This window comes from Budorcas taxicolor, chromosome X (assembly GCF_023091745.1).
Source record: "Budorcas taxicolor isolate Tak-1 chromosome X, Takin1.1, whole genome shotgun sequence".
Taxonomy (NCBI): domain Eukaryota; kingdom Metazoa; phylum Chordata; class Mammalia; order Artiodactyla; family Bovidae; genus Budorcas; species Budorcas taxicolor.
In genome coordinates this window covers 27,781,537-27,804,098 of record NC_068935.1, presented here as the reverse complement: position 1 = coordinate 27,804,098, position 22,562 = coordinate 27,781,537, and the positions used below count along the sequence as shown (strand labels likewise).

The window sequence follows — 22,562 nt, the reverse complement described above, 5'->3', positions numbered from 1 at the left end:
GTAAGAACATGACTTGTGCTTCCTGAAGACATGACTTCAGTCTTGGTTTGGGCATAAGTGGTATCCCCAACCAGGATGGAAGATCAAATCCAGTCACTATGAGAAGAGGATGCATGAAGTTTTTCACAGAAGGCAGTAAAAGGAAGTCACGTGAGTTGTCATGATTAACCATTTCCTCCTTCCCTTCCTCCAGTTGGAACTTATCCTTGTAGACTGCTGAAACCAAAGTGCTTAACTCCATTTGTAGACTTCATGCTCTCCCAACCCTCAGCCCTGGTCCTCTTATGAAAGTGCTCACTGGGGCTTGTAGGAGAAGCACATGGTCCAAAGGGTCAGTGATCTCCCCTTTTCCTGTGGCTGTGTTGGATGTTCCCATAATGCACCTCTAATAGCCAAGAGAAGCAAGATTTTTATAGCAAAACTTGACTTCTGTTAAGTAAGCTATTTGGGGACTTAACTTTGTTGCACTTGTGGTATCCAGAAATTGTTGATGTTGACTTATTGAGAGGCAGGTGGTGTTCTACAGGGGGGCTAGTGGGAAGCACTTCACTAAGTGGAGGAAAGGGGTTTTTAGGACTTTGTAATGCAACCATGACATTGGGTCATACATGTGTGGACAGTAAACATGGCTGACCAGTCAATGTGAGGATCAATTGAAATGGGGAAATCAGTAGCAGAAAACTGGAAAGGGTGGGAGAGGAGAACTCTGAGATCTAGAGCAGGGCTCCTTGGGGCCTCCCCCTCCTCTGCCTTGACCAGGGCATGGCTCTGCAGTGGGCTGACCATGGACAAGTCTTGCTGGGAAGTTTATGCATTGCCTCGAAGAAGGCAATCTGGAGAGTATTGACATCAGCTCCTTCCCATCCCACCCCAGTCCCTCCTAGGAGTGAAGAAATCATAGAAGATAAGAGGGGGCAGGAAAGTTTAAACATCTGGGAGCCTGTGGGTTGGGGGCATTTGTCCATCCCTTCTCTGGCTCCTGTCTTGTTTTGAGACCAGAAGTTCCTTCTAGGGAGGCATCTTTGGCCGTGGAGAACTCACAGGGTGGATCCCAGCAGAGAGAAAGCAGAAAGTGTTGGCTTTGGCTTTGATCGAACAAGACCTTCTTTTAAGATAATTCAATCCAGTTCTCCAGAGAGAATTAGGTGGCATTCTGGGCAGAAGACCTGCCTTGAAGGGAAGACTGTGCCTTTGGCCTGTGTGTGCTCTATCTCATGAGAACCAGGCAGCAGCAAATAAGGCATAGAAGGGACATGTCCAACAGAACCAAGCATTCCCTCTGGGACCTGGCTGGTAGGAGTTCGGATTTTTCTCAATTACCGGAAAGATTCTGTTACAAAGAACATGGTCAGGCCCAAGTGGAGTTTTCTATCATTTTTTAAATTGTTCTACTCCCATGTCTTTTTTTTCTTCAGCAGCAAAATGGAACCTGTGTAAAGTCCTCAGTGGTGCGAGACTAACACGCATATGCTAAAGGAGGTGAGATGTTACTGAAGCTCTTATGCCAGTGTCAGCTCAGTCAATATCACTCATTGTCCTAGCCAATTTTACCCGTTTTCCTGTCAAACGGCTCATGCTGTGGGCCTTAGCTTCAGCTGATTGTTGAGACACCATTGAATCAAAATAAAAACATGAAATTTGCTTTCATGAACATTTTATCATGCCAAAGAAAATATACTAGGTATTGTGCTCTGCTTTAAACAAACCCAATATATGAACAGATTGACAAAGTAGTGGCAGGTTATTAGCAAAAAGTTTCAACATAATTAGTAACAACAAGCTTTTCTGGTGCATTTTTAAACAATTAGTTTAATCAGTTCACACCCGCCTTGCTGTCACATACATAAGGTCTATTTCCTTGAAACATCTTCCAGTCAAATGTATTACAACCAATAGGAGCAAGAACAAAATAGATGTTCTGATCGCTTTCAATTCAGCTTCTGACAAAAAAATACTGAAGTCATTTGGGCAATTCTTGCCCTACAGTATGGGTAGAGTTGTGTTAGATACAAAGTGAGACAATAGGAAACATTTTTAAATGAACAACAAGCTTTCACAGAGACTGTCTATATCACATTGTTATTACAACATAGATGAGCTGAAACTTCATTTGTATAGATTTAGAGGAAAGAAGACCCTAAAGAGACAACAAGCATATAGAGGTAGTTGAATAGCAATATGGGAAGAAAAAAAAAGAAGCATTATATTTATTCCCCGTTTGGGTCATTACAATGCAAGAGTAAAATGGCTGCTTAACAAACAATGGGAATTACAAACACAAAGACACATTTGCCACTGTTTAAATGGCTTGCTTGATATTTTAATCCTGGCATTACCAAGAACTGCATAAAATGACGGAACTAGTTTATCTAAGGTAAAGCCTATGATGCCACACTGAACTATTTGCTCTCCTTTGATTTTGTTGTTGTTTATTATCATTGCTTTGACTATAGATAAATGTCAAGCAACTTTCAAAATGAAGCATAAGCTACAGTGTTGCTTTGTAAACTTGTTAATCACATTTGCTGCGACAAGGTTTTAAACAGCTACACAATCACGAAGCAAAAGCTTTAAAATGACACCAGGAACAGAGATTACAGGCACTTCTCTCTCAAGGTTAATTTAGCGCATTTGAAAATACCCATTTGTAAGGGGAAATGTCTTCATTTCACCTCTGGTTGTGCATAATCCAGATTATTAAATAGTTGAACAGTGGGAGCTATCATTCTAAGAGGAACCAAATGCATACATTTGACTTGGCTCCTTTTCCTTCTTTCTTGCACTCAGGAAAGGCCACAAATCGCAGGCCATGCAGCTGGCTGCTTCTCAGAACTGTCTTTGATCAAATCAAAACCTCATTCCTCATGCCCAAGAATGGGCTGAAAATCTGTCCTTTTCTCTTATTTGGGATGCCTTCTATCTGCATCTCGATTGCACATCTCTGCTATGATTCTGCCTTGGGAAACAGAAATGGATGCAAAGTCAACATGTTGGGAACTCAAGGAACGAGTCCCTGAATAACACTCCCATCCTGGAAAAGGAATTGGTGAGGGGAAACATAGTCCCCAGCGGGTTCCAGGCCATCAACAGTATGTGATCTATTGGCAGTGAGAGACCTCTGGGTGCTGTGAACCAGCCTCAGAGCTCCACCGCTCTAACACCCAGTCACAGGGGACTATCTGAACCCAGTTCGGCTCCACAAGCAGAATTGGAAGCGCCACATGCGCAGTGATTTGGCTAGCCCCAGAGTGCTATGGCAGCAGAGGACTAGATGCAGTCATCCTTCAGAAAAGGCAAATTGTTGACATAGTCAGTTCTCTACCCCACTACATAAGGGGCAAGCACTCTTTTCTCCGAGTTATCTACAGAAAATTAGTTTTTATCATTTTTCATTTTCTACATTTTGCTGGTTATTAGCTAGCAGCAATAATAGTACAGTACAAAGCAGAAAGGCATAATGTCTGCTTGGTACCTAATATATATATATATATACACAAGTACACACACACAAACACACACACACATATATATATATATATGCACATCTATATACACCTATATACATCTTTATACACACACACACACACACACACACACGCACAGGGAAAATAACCTACTAGGAAAAGACTACGTCAATCACAATAAACTAGCTGAATAAATGGCACTGACTACCAAGGGGGAAGTCTTGTCCTTCTGGCCTAGATTTAACTTTATGTTTATACTGTGTATACTCTTTATTCTTAAGCTTTGCAGCAAAATCAAGTCACAAACAGCAAAATGGTCATGTCCAGTTGATTACCCCATTCAAGTACATATCAAAGAAAGTCAAGGCTTAGCTTTGCACCTTGCCTCCCACCACTACTGAAACAAAAGCTTGCTATAAAACAATCCAAATGTGTATCAAGGGTACTGGGAGGCAAGTGCATGTCTGCCTAGCCAAGATCTATTGCTATAGTTAGGTCCTCCCTCATCAATGTGAAATATCCTATGATGTGGAATTTTATACATTTTGGAGAGCAAGAAGTGATGAGTTGGTTATTCTATGGAGTTAGAATTTAAGGCTTCCATTATATCAGAAATTCTAGACCTCCAAACAACACTACTTTTTAGTCCTCTCGAAAGAGGGAAAATTTGCTGGCATGGGATTTTCCCCTTATTTCTAACCCTCATTTGTTTTCCAGTCTTTTCATTTTCCCAAACAGACTTGACTCCCAAAGGAATTACATGTAAATCATCAAGTTATGGTCTGAAAATCAGAGGTGTGGATTCCCTCAACCAATTGTAAAGGGGTTGGAAATGGGTATTGTATGTAAAGGCAGGTTTTTATGGAAATGTAGCCCCTGATGATATTCTGTAACTATGAATAATCTAATCATAGCAGTTATTTGTTGAATGACTCCTATGTGCTAGGCACTATGCTAAGTGATATATGTATATCATCTCACTTAATGCTGTATTCATAACAACCCTACATGCAGTATTTATCATCACCATTTGCTAGATGACAAACTGGTTCTCAGAAAAACTGAAATCACAAAAGTAACACATCTAGCAATCAGAGACACTTATGGCCCTCTTCTGCATTTATGCAGATAATGGAAACTATTGTCCTAGGACTGTATCTGACCATCTGGTTGGGCACCAGGTGGGAGCAGGAGCCTTTCATTTCCTCCTCCCTGAGCCTGGGAGAGTTTGCTTGGGCAGCAACCACTCCTATACTTCCATTTTTTACTGGCCCAGTTGGGCTCCAAACACCCAACCTGGGACCACAATGTTCTGACAACACGGTGTTCGTTAAGAAAGTGCAGAAGAGGTTATTTGGTTTCTGCTTACGTGAATCTCTTTTCTGAGGGATCAACTCATTCTCCCTTTTCTGTTTCTGGCCACAGGTGGTGATGGAAGAAGTCAGGCTGATTACTTGTGGCAATAACCTCTCACGGGAACAGAGTGGATGGGCTGCACATGAATCACACATCGCAGCTGTCCAGAGTCACACGGGGGGATTATTTACATGAAGGTAGGAATAACACAATTCATTTCTTCCCTGCCCTAATCTTTTCACTTGGTTGTTATAACACTCCTGTTTTCAGGTTGTCCTGGCACTAAAGAAATCAAACTGCACTAAGCAAGCTAAACAAAACCTCACCCTTACCCTCTTTTCACTGTTCCTCCCCTGTGTTGAAATCTTTAGCCCATCACAAGGAGGGAAGATCATGTTTAGATAAAATCATGGATTAACTGTCTGCTTCCTTTGAAAAGACTTAAAAACCAAAAAGGTAGTTTGAGGGTTTTTTAAAAAGGGTTCTACATCTTTTTTCCTGGTTTCTTTACACTTTTAATAATGAACCATCCTCATCAAGTGTTTCCACACATGCTAGCCAGGCCATGACCCTCACAACCCTGACTGACAAGAGGTGGGGTATGGAGGCTAGCTGGGCATGGTTGTGACATGCCAGACTGAAAACCATCACTTCTGAAGACTTATATTCTCCTGCCTTCCCATTCTAACTGAATTGGAGAGAAATTAAGATATAATTAGATTGCTGAAATAAATGCCTATGAGAGATTGTAATAAAATATACTCCTCTAATTCATCTCTTGAGTCCAGAAAAATAATTCCTTCATCCTGCCTCCATAGCAAATGGATTATTTTTATTGCACCCTGGCTCATTCCATAACCTATGCCGAATCCCATAACTGTTTTCTACTGTTGCATTCAAATTGAAAGCAAAATAGAATCTGTAAAGACAGATGATCTTAGCATGATGCTGAACTTCCTTTAAGCATCTAATTGGATAGATACTGAAATGGTTCAAGAACTGGGGTCACATGTAGCACAAACTGTTAAAGCAAAAATCACACATTTCTTAGTATTGTTACTTCCCCCTAGGTACATGGTAAACCACAGCAATAAATAAAGCAGTATTTTTCAGTTATGCACACTTAAATAGTTACAAACACACATGTAGGGGGAAAAAGATATTGTAGTGCAAAAAAATAAATTATTAAAACAGAAAGAACTATGAACATTATTTTACACAATGCTATATAAAATCTGAAACATTTGGAATGAGATCTCAAAAGTCAGTAAGATAATGTAGCAACATGATTAGGAACTGGGTATCACATTTCAACCACACAGTCATTCCTCTATGAAAGACAGAAAATTAAAGCAAAACCACTTTAAACTTTGAGAAAATTTTATGTCAAAATCAAAAAATTTTTTTTCTTCTGGGCTCTTAAACAACCTCTGCTGTGCATGTAGTTGTGCAGCATGTCAAGAAGCATCTTCAGAAAGAAAGTTGCAAACAGATCACATTTTTCTGGTCTTTTCACTTAATTTCTCTCTGATCAATAGCAGGAGAGTGATTCTGTTTGATACTTCCTTCTAAGATGTTATTGCAATTAGATATATTTACAAGATGACTCCCCCGCAGTGGTGGGGGAGCGTGGGGGCTCCTTTTCAGCAATCCACTCACTAGTTCTGGTTTCGGGATATAAAGGCCAGGACTCGCCGAATACCATTCAGCCGATCCTTCAGGGACCTCATTGCTAGGAACGGGAGCTGAGCTCGACTTTCCAATGGAAGAACCGCTAATGTCCACCAGCACCAGGCCGGGCCATTCGGGTTGATCTGCAACAGAGAAATGGTATGGGTTCATCCTATTCCCACAGAAGCGATCCCAGTCTGCAGGCTTCCAAAGCTGCCAGGAAACAATCCAGGTGGAACTGCTTCTGTGTGTGGCAGAGACTGCTAATTACACCCCCTCCCCAATATCTGTTTCCCTTTATCTTAGCTGGGCATACAGCCACTGGGGCCGAGGAGGGGGAAGCTACATTGCTCAGTCTCCTTTGCAGCCATAAGACAAAGTCCTGGCTAATGAGATGTAAGAGGCATTGATGCGTATAACTTCTGGGTCATTCTCTGGGAAAGGGGCATGTGCCCTTGCCTTCATCTTTCTCTCCCTTTCCCCTGGGCAGAACGTGGACATAGTGATGATCACTTTCTTTACTCAGGAGGATGAGGGCAGCAGTTACAGGAGGGTAGAGCTTTGTCAGGAATGAGCCTGGGTGTCTGAATGATCTCATGGAATACGGCTGCCCTAGCTCCCCATCTCTATGACTTTTGCTCTCTATCTAGTTTAAGCTACAGTTATTTTTGGTAGTGGTTAAAGCAGACACATTGATATCCTAATAAATACACCATACCTTCTAGCCAGTGTGATTTCATGAGCTGAACTAGCTACTGCAGTCAGCCCTCCATATCCGCAGACTCAACCAACTATGGACTGAAATTGGTTGACTGAATCTGCAGACATGAAACCTGTAGATGCAGAGGGCTGGTTGTACTCATTGCTCTGCATCACTTTATAGAAGGGGCCTCCTGGAACCAATCCCCTGTGGAGACTAAGAGATGACTATTCAGCCTCTTCCACCTCTTAGATTCTGTTTAGGCCCTTAGGCCTGGTATGCAAAGCATGTGAGCCTTCAGTTCTTATGGCTTCTTACGCTTTGTGTGTCTCTTACCTCCCTTCCTTTCCCTGTTTCTGGCTGAAGGCAAGAGTCTACATATATATGCCAGGTCACTATATGGGCCACAGTTAGCTTCTCCCCAAAAACCAGAGCCAATGGTTCACTGTCTCAAAGGAAAACTTTGCAAAAATTCCAATTGCAAAACACAGTCACACGGAAATATATTCCACCCCAGGTTTCCTCAAATAAAGAGCTTTCCCACCCCCACAGAAATCCTGCACCAAAATTCTGTTTGTCAGCAGTGTCCCAGGCACACATTGTAGGCATTGCTGACTTATTCTCTCGTTGTTTAGTTGCTCAGTCCTGTCCGACTCTTTTGCAACCCCATGGACTGAGCCCTCCAGGCTCCACTGTCCATGGAATTTTCCAGGCAAGAATGCTGGAGTGGGTTGCCATTTCCTTTACCAGTGATTCTTCCCCACACAGGGATCAAACTCACGTCTCCTGCATTGCAGGTGGATTCTTTACCACTGAGCCACCAGGGAAACCCAACTTATTTCTTACTAAGCCCCAAGTGAGCTTCCTGCCCACATCCTTCGGAAGGTTGGCTTTAGGACTGCAGAGAATCACATTCTGGTCAAACCATCTACACATGGGATTATTTGCCTCCAAGTTGGTCACCTGATTTTCCCCCAACCCTTGCTGCCTCTTTGCTTCTCTATGCCTCTAGATTCATTTGGATTCTTTTTGTCCCTCGCTGCAGTCTGTAACATCTCCTCCCTCCTCTGATAAGTTCTGAATGTTAGATCGACATATCCTGAACTGTATTTCCCAAGATCATTAAGAAAGATATTTAAGCTAATGTTAATACATGTGGCAGTTTCTAAGAAACCCCCTCGGAGCCTTAGAACATTCTTATTAATGGGACCGCTGGGGCTATAGAATTGAATGGCTCAAACTAGATGGTTTTTTTTTTTTTTTTTTGCTGCTGCTGCTGCCAAAGCAACATGATAACAGTCCTCATAAGAAATGAAACAGAACCCAAGATTTCAGCTTTCTGTGTCACTGAGCCCTTATGAATCACTCTGTGGCATCCGTGTTTTCTTTTATGGAAGATGCTGTCACCATTACTGAGCTCTATCTTTTGCCTGACTCGGGGAGAATGCTTTCCAGAAGATGAAGGGAAATATTCAACTTGATCGTGAGCTTTCTCAGAGCTCTGTTGTAGTCATGAGTCACACTGGCCCAGAGCCAGGAGCCTGATCACTGGGAAGCATTAACTGCCCTTCTCCCTCCAACATTCATGATGCCTTTGAATAGGGGGAAGGAGCCACATTTGTGGTCTGGAGAAAACAAAACACTTCAGCCCATTAGGGAAGAGATTGGTGTTTTACAGCCTCAGAAGGCAAGAGGAAGAAGGAACTTTAGAGACCTCCTCGTCTACCTCCCTCATTTCAGAGATGGGGGAAAGTTGACAAAAGGGAAAGGACTTGCCCAAGGTCACATAGCTAGAGGTAAGGAGGATCAATCTTTTAGCATGGATGTCAGAACCAACATACTCTATTTTACTATTGTGACAGAGTCAAGAATGAGTATAAGTCAAGAATCAAGGAAGTTATGGGGATGATATTGCAGAAGCTAGCTCAGAATGTGGAAAGGTGATGGTGTGAAAATATTAATATTTGACTATAACATCTCCAATCTTGTCCTCAGTTCAGTTCAGTCGCTCAGTCGTGTCTGACTCTTTGCGACCCCATGAATAGCAGCACACCAGGCCTCCCTATTCATCACCAACTCCTATTCCCTGATTTACACTAGGTACAGAAAGCTTCATGAAAATTAGCTACTGTCACTTTCCTGGGGAGCTTTTTTCTGATCTGCAGCTGGATCTCTCACATGGACCTATCCCTCCAGGAAATAGATTGATCTGGTAGAATCTAGTGAGCTCTTTTCTAGTAGAGAAAAGGGTAGATTTAAGGATTGGGTCAGTTTTCTCAGGAAACTTGCTCATCCCATAACGAGGATAATGATAAGGGTCTAGACCTCCAGGGCTAAGCTTCAAGGGAGCTGGGTATGAAAAGTTTCTGTGGTCCTGCAGCTGGAGCCCTGCAAGGTGGCTGGCCCTGAGCAATGGGGAAGAGAGTTCTGAAGCCCCTGAGACATGGCAGCCTGTGGTCTCAGTTCCCCTAGATCCCCTTCTTTTAGGCCTGGCCTTTTGTGAATCCTGTCACCCTAACACATCACCACGGTGGGCATCTGGACTCCCATGAAAGACTCTTCTGTTGATGATGCCTGTGTTCCCATCCTCTCACTTAACTAATCTCTCAAAACCTGTCTTGGATCCAAATTCCTACTGCTTTACTTTAGTTACCCCAAGTCTGACTTGGGGTCCTTTTGTTCTTAACCATGATGCCCACTGCCTAGCCGAATGAGACCAATTTGGATCCATCTTCCCCTCTACACTAAATTTGCTGGATGGAAACCACACACCCATCTAATCACAAAACCCAGGCTCTCTTATCTGGTGAGAATGACTGATTACAAAAAGACATTTTCATATACCTGGGGATCAGCATCTTTCTCTGGCATTGGACCAAAATGATTGAGTATCCGGTTCTTCAGAGATGATTTGAGGGAATGGAACCATGATGACGCTTGCTCATAGACACAGCTATGTAATCCCATGAGCTCAGCACAATCCTCTCCTTGAACCTGAAAGTACCAAAGTGGAATGAAGCGTTCTCTATCTTCTCCATCACACCTAGAACCCTTTTTAACACGTGGCTCTTTGAGCATCCTTCCTGCCACCCTCTGGGAAGGCTCACCCTTCTGGTTGTGGGCTGTGTGATGTGTGAAAGGCTCTTCAGCTGGATGATGGACTGTGTGGAAATACTGCTGAGAGTGGTGGATTGGAGAAAGGTTCAGCTGGGTAAATGAGCTGAAACAGCGAGACATATAGAAAACTAGCGATGCAAACTGGCCTGAGTGGATGTGTGCTGTTCACCTAGGTTGTGCTAGTTCACACCTCTCTCCTTTTCATTTTTGACATCTGCTTTCCCATTGCTCCCTGGGAAGAGGGACATGAATGTGTCTGTGTCTCAGCGTGTAACTCTATCTTCCAAGGCAAATACATTTATTCATTGAGCAAATGTTTATTACTCTTGTACTAAGAAGTGAATATAAATATCGATTACAGGATAATTTAGCCATTAATTCAGAAAACCCAGGATTAACTGGACATGTCCTCTTTCTCACTTATGGAATGATGGATTATTGGGAAGGGCTCTTGGCCACGTTGCACGTTTAAAAATAGAAATGTGCATGTGAATCTACAATTATCTCAAAAGAAAAGTTGTAAAAGATAAATAAATAAATAAAATATATATGTAGATCCAGCTCCAGATCTTGGTATCTCTGGCAGAGACCCAATTCCAGTGCTGAATGGGCTGCAGGGTTGATCTGGCTCGGCACCTCTCATGCACAGATACAACTGACCAACTAAGCAGGGGAAGGCTGGACAATGGGCTGTGCACTGCTGTTCCACAATCGAACTGCAACCCGGAGGCATTCAATGTGGCTGCAGCAGATGGGGAAGAAATCCCCAGGCTCCCATCAGTGCCGAGAAATCCTCCTGCAATCATCTTGATCTGCCAAGCTACATGGCGAGCCTGGCTTCAGAATTCTTGGCACTGGCCACCCTCACCTTTTGGTCTTCAATGTATTCGATGTCAGCTGTGTTGTAACCATCCCGCTGGCCCTGATGGAGGACCTTGAAGCGCCTCTTGCCTATGCTGTCGACCACTGAGCGGCCATCAGCAAAGAACTGAACATTTCTGATCTCTAGGATGCAGCCATATTCCGCAAACCTGTTTAGAGGGAATGGAGTTAAGAAAGTAAATTCTTGATAAGCTGTTTCCCTGGCCTGCTATCCCTGCTCCATCTCTATACCCCATGTTGTATCTTGAGGGACTTCTGCCTTCTTGTCTGTCCCAGGGTCTACGGCTGTAATAACACCACAGGCAATGCTTGTATGAAAACTGATCTTAATGTGTAACTGTTACCGTTTATTGTACTGTACTCAGTACTTTATCGGAGAAGGCACTGGCACCCCACTCCAGTACTCTTGCCTGGGACATCCCATGGACGGAGGAGCCTGGTAGGCTACAGTCCATGGGGTCGCTAAGAGTCAGACACAACTGAGTGACTTCACTTTCACTTTTCACTTTCATGCATTGGAGAAGGAAATGGCAACCCACTCCAGTGTTCTTGCCTGGAGAATCCCTGGGACAGGGGAGCCTGGTGGGCTGCTGTCTATGGGGTCGCACAGAGTCGGACACAACTGACGCGACTTAGCAGCAGCAGCAGCAGTACTTTATGTGCATTATTAACTCCCCAATCCTTCCAACAAACCAGAGAAGTAGGTACTATTATTGTACCCATCCTACAGATAAGGAAACTGAGTCACAGAAAGGTTGAGTTATTTGCCCGAAGTCAAACTTCCTCCAAGGCTGGAGCAAGAATATGAACCCAGTCAGTTTAATTCCAGGGCTCACACTCTTATAAAACAAGTTTTAGAATATGTATCAGCTATTTAATAAAAGGTTGATCCTTGGGTGCCTTTAAACAGGCAGCCTCTCACACGATAAAACTAGGGGCCAGAGGGACCCTGATCCTTACAAACGCACCTGGAAGGGCCCCGAAGTAAAACCACAAATCCTTTCCACCCAACCTCCCTTGACGCACCTGACTCCTCGCTTACCCTTTGACAGGATCTCCAAGGCACATGCCAAACTGTCGTGTGCCTGTCTCAATGCATCTACGGATCATCAGACGGTAGCAAGGCTCAAAGATGTGCAGGGGACAAGGAACCGTGGGGTAGGCCATGGTGCACACGAAAATAGGCACGTTCTTATTTAAGCTGTCAGGAAGAGCAAATGACATGGATCTCACAGCATGGGAGCAGAACAGAGAAAGGCTGGTCGAATTTCACCGTGTGGATCCCCCACAGGAAGACAAGGAGGCATAAAGTGTGGACAGCTGATAAAAAATAGTAAAATGCATCTGATGCTGTAGGCTGAGTCCCATTACCTGATGCACAGGTTAGCCTAATGGCTATGATTAAAATGGATATTCTATACATTCTAATTTGGGTAATGAAGTTCTCTAGTACCTTAACATTGTCGATGATAGTTATACCTCATATTTTTCTTTCTTTTATACTCTCCACTCCAAACAATCTCTCCAGGTGTCTTGCTGGCAGTATGGGGAAGGGCACTGGTGGTAAAAGTGGACCCAGCTCTCCAGAGGGATGGTGGGAAAATCTCTGCAAGATCCCTGTGAGCATCTCCCATTTGCAAAGCTCCCAGAGGATGTGCATGGCAGGTCCAGCTGGGAGGAGGGAGCAGTAGAGAGGCAAGAGGAATATAGCCCAGTGATGCGCAAATGCTCCTGTGCATTGGAGTCACTGGAGGCCCTTAAACACAGACAACCTGGCCACTGCACCTCACCCTCCCAGAGACACTGGTGCAGTGGCTCTGAAATCAAGACCTACGAGTCTGCCTCTCAATGTGTGCCCATGAAGATTCAGACACACAGCCTGATGGGGAACCACCAACCAGGCCAGCTCCTCCTGATCACAGTTCTCTTGTTTGTCTAGTAAATCCAACACAGGGACATCTGAACCTAAATCTGCCAACAAATATAAGATTGTCTGCCCAAATCTCAAAAGGATTAAATTTGATTCCCCTAAAGGAATATCCCCAGTAAATTCCAGTGTTTATTAATAAGACATTAAATGATACGTGAGAAGAGGGTTCAGAAAGATTCAAGGTGAATTTAATATCAGAAAGAAAGATAAAGACTCCTGCAGGAGATCTAACATGTCAATGAGAAAAGGACTGCACTTCTGGCTTCCCAGGAAAACATGTTAGTCAAAGGAAGAGGTGCAAACTGGTTTCAGTTTAACAATGTTTTCTATGGGGTGGGCATAAAACCAGAACAGCCTCCTCGGGAACTTCACCCTCAGAACACTGTAAGAATTCTGCTGGGAATGGGGAGATGAGTGGGCAGCAGTATGAGAGGCAGAAATTAGTGACTTCCCACTGCTTCTTCTGCTACCTGAGGCAGAGAGTTTGGAGCCCTACTTCCATCTCACCCCTACTCGCTACCTCTCACAACACCTGTGATGGAAGAGGAATCATAATAACCAGAAGCATTCTTACCATTACTTTTATTAAGTGCTTACTCTGCACCAGCTCATTTGATCTTCATAATGAGTCCTTGAGGTAGGAACTACTGTTATCCCCAAGTTACAGATGAGGAAACTGAGGCCCAAAGACATTAAGTGACTTGCCTAAGGTCATGAAGTCTACTCACTTTGTGGCAAAACTGTGTCACAAGCTCAGGTCTGACTGACATCAAAGTTCTTAACCTCATAGAACCTCCTTATGTATCTGAAGACTGTCTTCAGAATACAGCTGACCCTTGAACAACTCGGGAGTTACAGGGACTGACCCTCTGCACAGCTGAAAATCAGCATGTAACTTAGAGCCAGCCCTCTTTACCCATGCTTCCCTGGTGGCTCAGCTGGTAAAGAATCTGCCCGCAATGCAGGAGACCTGGGTTCAGTCCTTGGGTTGGGAAGATCCCCTGGAGAAGGGAACGGCTACCCACTCCAGTATTCTGGCCTGGAGAATTCCACAGACGGTAGAGTCCATGGGGTCAGAAAGAGTTGGACACAACTGAGTGACTTTCACTTTCATTGATCTTTATCCATGGTTCAGCATCCATGGATCTGACCAACCACACATTGGATCATGCAGTACTACAGTATTTACTACTGAAAATAATCCACATATAAGTAGAACTGCATGATTCAAATCCATGTTGTTTAAGGGTCAACTATACTTCATTCAGTTCCCCTGATAACTTATTCCAATCTAATCCTGCCCATGACACCCAGCTACTAGTGCCAATAACCTGGTCAGTGGTTTGACTTAAGTTTCCTCAGTGGTGAGCTGGTAAATGAACAATCAGCTTTCTAGGGTGGGGAGGGGAAGTCCTTGTTACTGCATTTGCCAATTTTCATGGTGTCAACACTCTCACTGTGGCCAATTTCAAGCTATCAGCATGGTATTATTAAATGGGGAAGATATGTGCACTTTCAGTTCTATGAGCTGGCGTGAATGAAACTGAAAACAGCAGTGTGCATACTTAGAAAGTTCTTCCATTTCTTCTTCATAAAGCCTCCTTCGTTCCTTGAGTTCTTCTGGAAGGAATTTAGCTATTAGCTCTTCCATTATGACGTTTTTGCTGTACTTTCTTGATGCCAAGCACTACATGGGGAACAAGGCAGTTAGATATTATGCAGTCATCAGAGAAATACAAAGCACTTCTGATGTAATCAGTAGAACAGTTCAGTGACCAACATACTGGAGTAACGTGGATCGACACATTGGCAGCTCATATGGTCATAATGTATATAATCTCTGGAGGTTAGAGTTTACCTTAAAAAAAACACATGCAATGAATTACTTTTATAATTAGAAAAAATATTTTAACAAGGAAAAACACCTGCATTGAAGTTTTAAAAATGCCATAGCTTTCCTAAAACACTGAAATTGATTATGATCATGTTTCTTGTCAATTAAGGGAGACAATCTTTTCCTTTCCTTTTTCTGATTATTGTGTTTATAAGCTCCCAGAATGTTCTCCACCTGAGATATGCTGAAAGTCCATGGTCAAACGGTTCAGGGAACAAAAAAGCAATTTTAAAATCATTCATCCTTTCCTGCCCTGACACACTCTCAGTGCTTGGCTTCTGAATACTTTGAGTCTACATATTATAACTATTTTTCTCCTCTAACTTAAGTATTTTTAAAATAAACTAAATACTGGTGATTTCATTTGCCTATTTATTTTTTTTAATTATAACATCTAGATATCACTGAATTTATGTTATAAACCCTGATTTCAGAACCTAACTCAGGCTCAACTGTCACTATTACTCCCATCCCAAACAGCCCTAGTCTATGCATATCCAAGGAACTGTAAGGAGTGGGTGTTAAAGGCGTGAACCAGACAATGGGGATGACAACATCTGCAGAGAATTGCTGGTTATGGAAACTACCCACACAGACCCAGCAGGGGGAGCTCCTGAGTATAACACGGCAGGCTTCAGACATTTTTTCCTTTGCCAACGTATGTCTATTCCGCAGTGAACATGATCAGAATAAGATATGTCTCTCTCTGGAAAATGGTGCGAGTGTGACCCCAGGTGAATACCCAGAGACAGGTGGAAATAACTTCTAGCCCCTAAGTCCAGGACCCCACAGCCTCTGCTTCCAGGATGCCTTCTTAGCCACTGCTGTTGCCTGGCTGCAGGAAAATCAGAGGCTTGCCCAGTCTTTGGGAGAAGGCAATGGCTCAGAAGGTAGCCTGTTCAAGAAGGAGGTGACACTTCTGCTGATGCTAAAACAAAAACCCAGGAAAGGCACATATTAAAATGTCCACAGTATATTTTCCTTCTTTCTGCTGTTCTGAATGTTGTAATGTTCCCACAACATGAATGCATTATTTAAGTATAACAGCCATGGGCTCCTCACCTACAATCAGGACAGCAATCCCACCTCTTTACCCAGGCCAGACATGACACTGACCCTCCCCCCAGCCCAACACACACCCTCAGGGCTATCCTGGGTGATTATCTCACTTCCTTCCCTTAGTTTAAATGGTGGGGTGCTGGGAAAGCTCAACATGTGACTTCTCTGGATCTACATTCACCAAGAGAGAGTCTTGCATCATCTCCAGCCTCTCCTCAGGGATGACAAGGGTCAAGGAACATGAATACTAATTGTAAATGTGGCAAACAAGTCCCTGGCAGAGGGAGAGGGGCTGACAAGATGGATTCCCAGATCTTCTTGTGCTAGAGAAAATTACCGCAAACCCACTTGAAAAGCAAAGGTGGGTGTTTGTGTGATTCATTTTAGAGGACCTGGAACCCCCAGAGATTTTCAAGCAGACAAATACCTGCTAATAATAACGGAGGCAGCTGAGGAGAGGGACAAGGACCACAATGAAGGGCTGTGAGGTTTTCCTGGGAACCTGGGAGTGATCTCTTCAAACTATGGAATAAACATTGATGATAAAGGAACACTGGAGCTCATAGATGAATGAGCCAAGGCCAGTGAATCAGAGGCCATGATGGGATTAGAACCAAGATCTGTGTTTATCATCAATTTGATCCATGTTTATCACCATTTTGATTCATGTTTATCATCATTTTGATACTTTTGTTTCCAACACAGATTGATCTCACTGCTAGCAGTTCATAAAAAGCTAGCTGTTGCCTCATTTCCCTGGAGGACTTTGTGGAGAGAGGAGGGGTGGCTCTAAGACAGGAGAAATTGATGGTCTGAAGGGATGTTTTGCTGTAGCACAGTGCAGTGGCTTGGGATCCAATAGGATACTGTCTTCATACCCAATTCCAAATAAGCTAACCCGATCAAGAAAGAAACAACGTTTTACCTGGGAAAGACCGTCTTTGCACAGTGGACACTTCGCATTGTGATCTAGACATCTTTCAAGGCATTTTAAGCAAAAGGTGTGCCCACAGGGTGTTGTGACTGGTTCGTAGAATAATCTGAAATTTAGGAATCAAAATGGAAGAAAATTGCAATCAGACCAAACATAAAAGACAGAGCTATTGAATGTTAAGGTTTTTACAGTATTATTTGAGAAAGTCTATGCGTGGGAGTAAGAGGAGGGTTCTTTTTCCTTTTTAAAAAACAATCCCTTACACTTGGAAAACCATTTGCTTTTTATTTCTGAGCTGGATTTAAATGCATCAAATAATGCATTTATTAAAATTTAGGACATAGCTAGATCATTTTATAACATCAGTTCTAGTCAGTCTCTTCCAGAGCTTCCAGATTTTTTCCCTGTCAGGTCCCAGAAAAATGAAGATGAATGCCCAGAGTGTCTGATTAGATTCCATTCTAAAATACTTAGCCAACCTGTTCACCTGAATATACGTAAACACATAGATAAAGAGACACAGAGATAAATACACACACTCCCATATTTAAGCACTTTATATAATATTAAATGGAAAAAGACGAGGTTTATTTGCTAACCTTGATTCCATTTTTCATCTAAACAATGTTTACAGTCTGAAGGATCTCTAAATTGCACCTGTAACAAACATACTGCCTTTTACATGGATGGATCGTTTGCCCAGGGGCAGTAGAGTAAGATTATTACTGTGCTTATTAATAGACAGACAAACACATACATAGATACATGTGTATACATACACATTCTCCAATTAGATCCTATTTTCATTGCTTTGCAGGAACTGGCTATTTTTTTCAAAGCAATCTGAGCCTCTTTTAAAAAGCTGTTCTGTACATTCAGAGATTCATGGATTTATTTTGCTTAATGAAAGTCTCACCTGCAGTAGGACCACTGGATGGAGGCAGCTGAAGATGATGCTTCAGAAGTGGAGCTCGCACTCTCCAAGAGGACAGAAAGAAGGGAAAGACGCCAGAACAGCCTATTTTGACCTCACTAGAGTGTTCAGTTGAGAGGAAGAGGCTGCAAGCTGCACAGCCCCCTCGTGTGGCCAGGAGGTGCACCAGCAGCCTGGGCCACACAGCCAGGCAAGCAAAAGAATCAAAACATCAGAGCTGAAAAGTACTTGAGAAAACATCGAGCCCACAGGCCAGAATGAAACAGATCCAGAGTGAATGAAGTCGCTGATCTAAGAGTACCCAGCCAACTGTTTGCAGGTGAAAGTCTTTCCAACTTCCCCTTCCAGCCGTATGCCCTTTCTATTAGAACAATGATTCTCAACCGTTGCTGTATTCGAGAATCACGTGGATTGTTTTTTCTTTAAGTAGCTTTTTAGATATATTATTGACATGCAATAAATTGCACATACTTAAAGTGTACAATTTGATAAGTGTTGACACATGTACACACCTATGAAACCGTCTCCAAGATCAAGATAATCCACATACTTGTCACCCCCAAATGTCTCCTTTGTGTTCCTGGGCAAACCCTCCCTCTTGCTCCTCCCTAGACCACCCTCCCCCATCACCTGGGGAACTTTTAAAAACTATAGAGGCTGGACCTCACCTACAGAGATTCAGATCAGTTGGTCCAGGGTAAGAGCCACGCATCAGGATTTTTAAAGCTCCTGGGTGGTTTTAATGTGCAGCCAGAGTTGGGAGTCACTGAATTACACAATCCTACTAAACTCTGCATGGACAAATCTCCATTGGTCTCTAAACCTAACTATCAGAATCCCCTGTGGAACTTTAAAAACACAGACATGGAAAAGTCTCACTTGATAAAGTTTGCAATTCAGATTTGTTATTTTTAACAAGCCAAGGAAGGTCTGGACCTGGGAAGAAGTTTTTCATATATTTACTGTTTTCTACTTTTTAAATAGTATCAATGTGTTTAAAAAGTAGTTAATGTGTCTAACCGAGTTAATAAATTTTAGTTACTAAATTGGCCAAAAAGTAAAATTAATTTTCAAAAAAAACTCTTTAATGGAGGTGCTAACCAGTGTACTAAGGCAAGGGATAAAAAAGTCTGAAGACTGAAAAGTAAAAAAACAAAGCTGTTGTTATTCATAAATGGTATGATGATGAACTTAGAAAATCTAAAAGAATCTTGGAATGATTATTAGAATTAATAGGAATTGAGATATTTAGCAAGAATGCTAGACAAATACACACACACACACACACAACTGTAGTTCTACATACCAGCAAGAAGCGTGAGAGAATACATTTTTTTAAAGATGACATTTACAATTGCTTTCGAAAGTCAAGTGCCCATGAGTGAAGTCAGACAAAGACACATATAATGGTATCGCTTAAATGTGGAATCTAAAAAAAAAGTAGAAATGAACTTATTCAAAAAACAGAAATAGAGTCACAGACATAGAAAACAAAATTATGGTTACCAGGGGGTAAGGTGGGGAGAGAGATTCGGATTGACATATACATACTACTATATACAAAATTGATAACTAATAAGGACCTACTGGGGGCTTCCCAGGTGGCACTAGTGGTAAAGAACCCATTTGCCAATGCAGAAGATTCAGGAGACACGAGTTCTATCCCTGGGTCAGGAAGATTCCCTGGAGGAGTGGCAACCCACTCCAGTATTCTTGCCTGGAGAATCCCATGGACAGAGGAGCCTGGCAGGCTACAGTCCACAGGGTCACAAAGAGTTGGACCACAACTGAAGTGACTTAGCACACAGCGTTCAAGGACCTACTGTATAGCAGAGGGAACTCTACTTAATACTCTAGAATGGCCTATATGGGAAAAGAATTTTTAGGAGAGTGGATATATGTATACATATAACTGATCCACTTTGCTGTTGAAATTAAGATAACATTGTAAATCAATTATGCTCCAATAAAAATCTTTTTAAAAAGACAACAAAAAAATGAAAAAGAAAATCAAGTGCCCAGGAATAAATCTAACAAAAGCTTATGAGACCTCTATTATAAGAAACTGCAAACATTTCATTGAAAGTAAAAGAATACCTAACTAAGTCCCAATGAAAGACCCCATTGGGTTATTTCACTTGTTTGTTTGTTTTGTGGAGCTTGGCAAGTTGATTTCTAAACTTCATAAGGCAAGGCAAAGTGCCAAGAAGAGCCAAGACACTTTTGAAGAGCAGCAACGTGGGAGAACTTGCTCCACCGGACATGAGAATTTATTATAAAACAGTACTGACTGAAAAGCAGAAAGACTAGCACAGGAACAAACAGATCCGTAGAATAGAATACAAACCCCAGAAATAGATTCAGACCCAGATTCTTGATTTTTTAAAATGTGGCACTTCAAAACAGAGAGAAGATTTTCCACATATAAATAGAATTCTCCATAAGTGCTATTTGGGATAGTTGGCTATCCATAGGGGGCAAAGAAGTTGGACTGATTCTCATACCATACACAAAAAGCAACACCATGTGGGCTGTAAAAAAGAATGTGAAAGACAAAGAGTAAAGCTCTTAGAATACAAGACAGAATATCTGTATGACCTCAAGGGGGAGAAAAGATTGCCTAAACAACACACACACACATACACACACACAAATGCTAACTGCAAATGAAAAGATTGATCATTGTTACCATATTCAATTTAAGAACTTGTTAGTGTATTGAAAGAGGCCATTGAGAGACCTTTCATGCTGAAAAATGTCTTTATTTAATAAGCCTCACAGAATGGCTTTCTTCCTTAAACTATGTGCATGTACAACTCTGATAAAAATTTAAAAACCAAATTAAAAATTAAAGGCCATTAACAGGAAAAAAAAAAAAAGAAAGGTGCCAGTAAGAGTGCAAAAAGGCAAGTCACAGAGTGGGGGAAGATATTTCCAACACAGGTGACTAATGAAGGATTTGCATTTAGGACATACGTAGAGCTCCTACAAGTCAGTAAGAAAAAGAGAGATAACCCAACTGAAAATGGGGAGAGTTATATATACACTTCCTTGGTGGCTCAGACAGTAAAGAATGTGGCAATGGCTGCAATGCGGGAGACCCAGGTTCGATCCCTGGTTGGGAAGATTCCCTGGAGAAGGGAATGGCTACCCACTCCAGTATTCTTGCCTGGAGAATCCCATGGACAGAGGAGCCCACCAGGCTGCAGTCCATGGGGTCACAAAGAGTCAAACATAACTGAGCAACTAACACACACATATATACACTAGTAGACATTAAAACTGTTCAGAGTACCATTGTCCATAATAGCCCTAAACTAGATACAACCCAAATATCCATCTAGAATATAACTGATTTTGTTAGATTCATACAATGGGACACTATACACTAGTGAAAATGAACAAATTTCACCAACATGCAATAACATGGATAAATCTTCATCCCGAGGAAAAGAAGTTACAAAAAGAATCCATTCTGGAAAATTCAACTTACATTAAGTATTTTTAAACAGGAAAAAATGAAATTGCACTGTTTAGAGATAAACAAAAGAGTGGTAAGACTTTTTTTTTTTAAAAAAAGAAGAGATAAAAGTCAAGACAGTGATTTTAGGGGCAGTGGGGGGTGGTGATTTAGAAGTGACATACGGGCAGCTTCCGGAGTCCCGGTAATTAACGTTTTCTTTCTTGGGCTGAAAGGGATTGCTTGAGTAGCCTCTTTACAGTATTTTATGAGAATCCATTCCTATTTTTATGTACTTTCCCAGTGTATCTATTTCACAATTTAAGGTATTTCTCAAGATTGTGACTTGCAGGCTGACTTTGTGAACCACTGCTGTGATCTAACTACTAGAAGCAGCCAAGACAGACGATCTCATTTCCTCAGTAATTTGAAACCTGTGAATCTGAATGCCTTTTATACATTATTTGATGACACTAATGATGAAGACTGATTGATGAACCTGTATCTGTAAAACTATTTTTCCTGAGAATTTCAAAATTGGGCCTTTTGTTTACTGAAGAATGTAATCCACATACAAATAATAATGATATAGCTAGCCAATTAATTGCAATAACTACTGACATTTAATGAGCAGATGAATGTAGCAGACACAAAAGGATACAGCAACTCCTAGCAAGAGCTATGATTAAAATGCCCCTGATCCGAGTGGTCACAAACAAGAATGCTGCCACAGATGCTGCATAATTATTGCTCTGAAATAATTCAAGGTTCAGATGCTTTGAATATATCATCTTTCAATACTCAACCCACTTCTAGTCAGGCTGACTGAGTAAAGAGACTGGGAACAGATGGAATACATTTCTCTTGCTATCAGGAATGTGTGCATTGCTGTTTTTCATATAAATTAGCTTTATATAGTCATAGGCAGTAGTTAATTGGATTAGCTCTGTTTTACTATGGAGGAAATTGGCTCAGGCAAGTTAAATAACTTGCCCAAGGCCACACAGCTAGCTAGTAAATAGCAGCACTCGGGATGTGAAGTCACACGTGATTCTCAAGCCCATCTTCCTTCTCCACTAGATGACACAGAGACGACCGTGTGCGAATCTAGATCTTGGAACAAACACCATCCGTGTACATGTAGATACACACTCACACACA

The 22,562-nt window shown here is 42.1% G+C and overlaps 1 protein-coding gene across 1 annotated transcript in view; it reads right to left on the bottom strand.

Annotated features, from left to right (window-relative positions):
• Positions 1-6,106: 6,106 nt before the first annotated feature.
• Positions 6,107-22,562, bottom strand: part of LONRF3 (LON peptidase N-terminal domain and ring finger 3) — a 34,846-nt gene continuing 18,390 nt past the window's right edge. Inside the window, exons 6-11 of the mRNA XM_052662860.1 lie at positions 16,999-17,113; positions 14,686-14,807; positions 12,233-12,391; positions 11,177-11,339; positions 10,036-10,185; positions 6,107-6,634 (exon numbers count right to left, since the gene is read on the bottom strand). Coding sequence (XP_052518820.1) covers positions 6,479-6,634; positions 10,036-10,185; positions 11,177-11,339; positions 12,233-12,391; positions 14,686-14,807; positions 16,999-17,113 — 865 coding nt within the window. The 3' untranslated portion in view covers positions 6,107-6,478. The remainder of the gene's footprint in view (positions 6,635-10,035; positions 10,186-11,176; positions 11,340-12,232; positions 12,392-14,685; positions 14,808-16,998; positions 17,114-22,562) is intronic.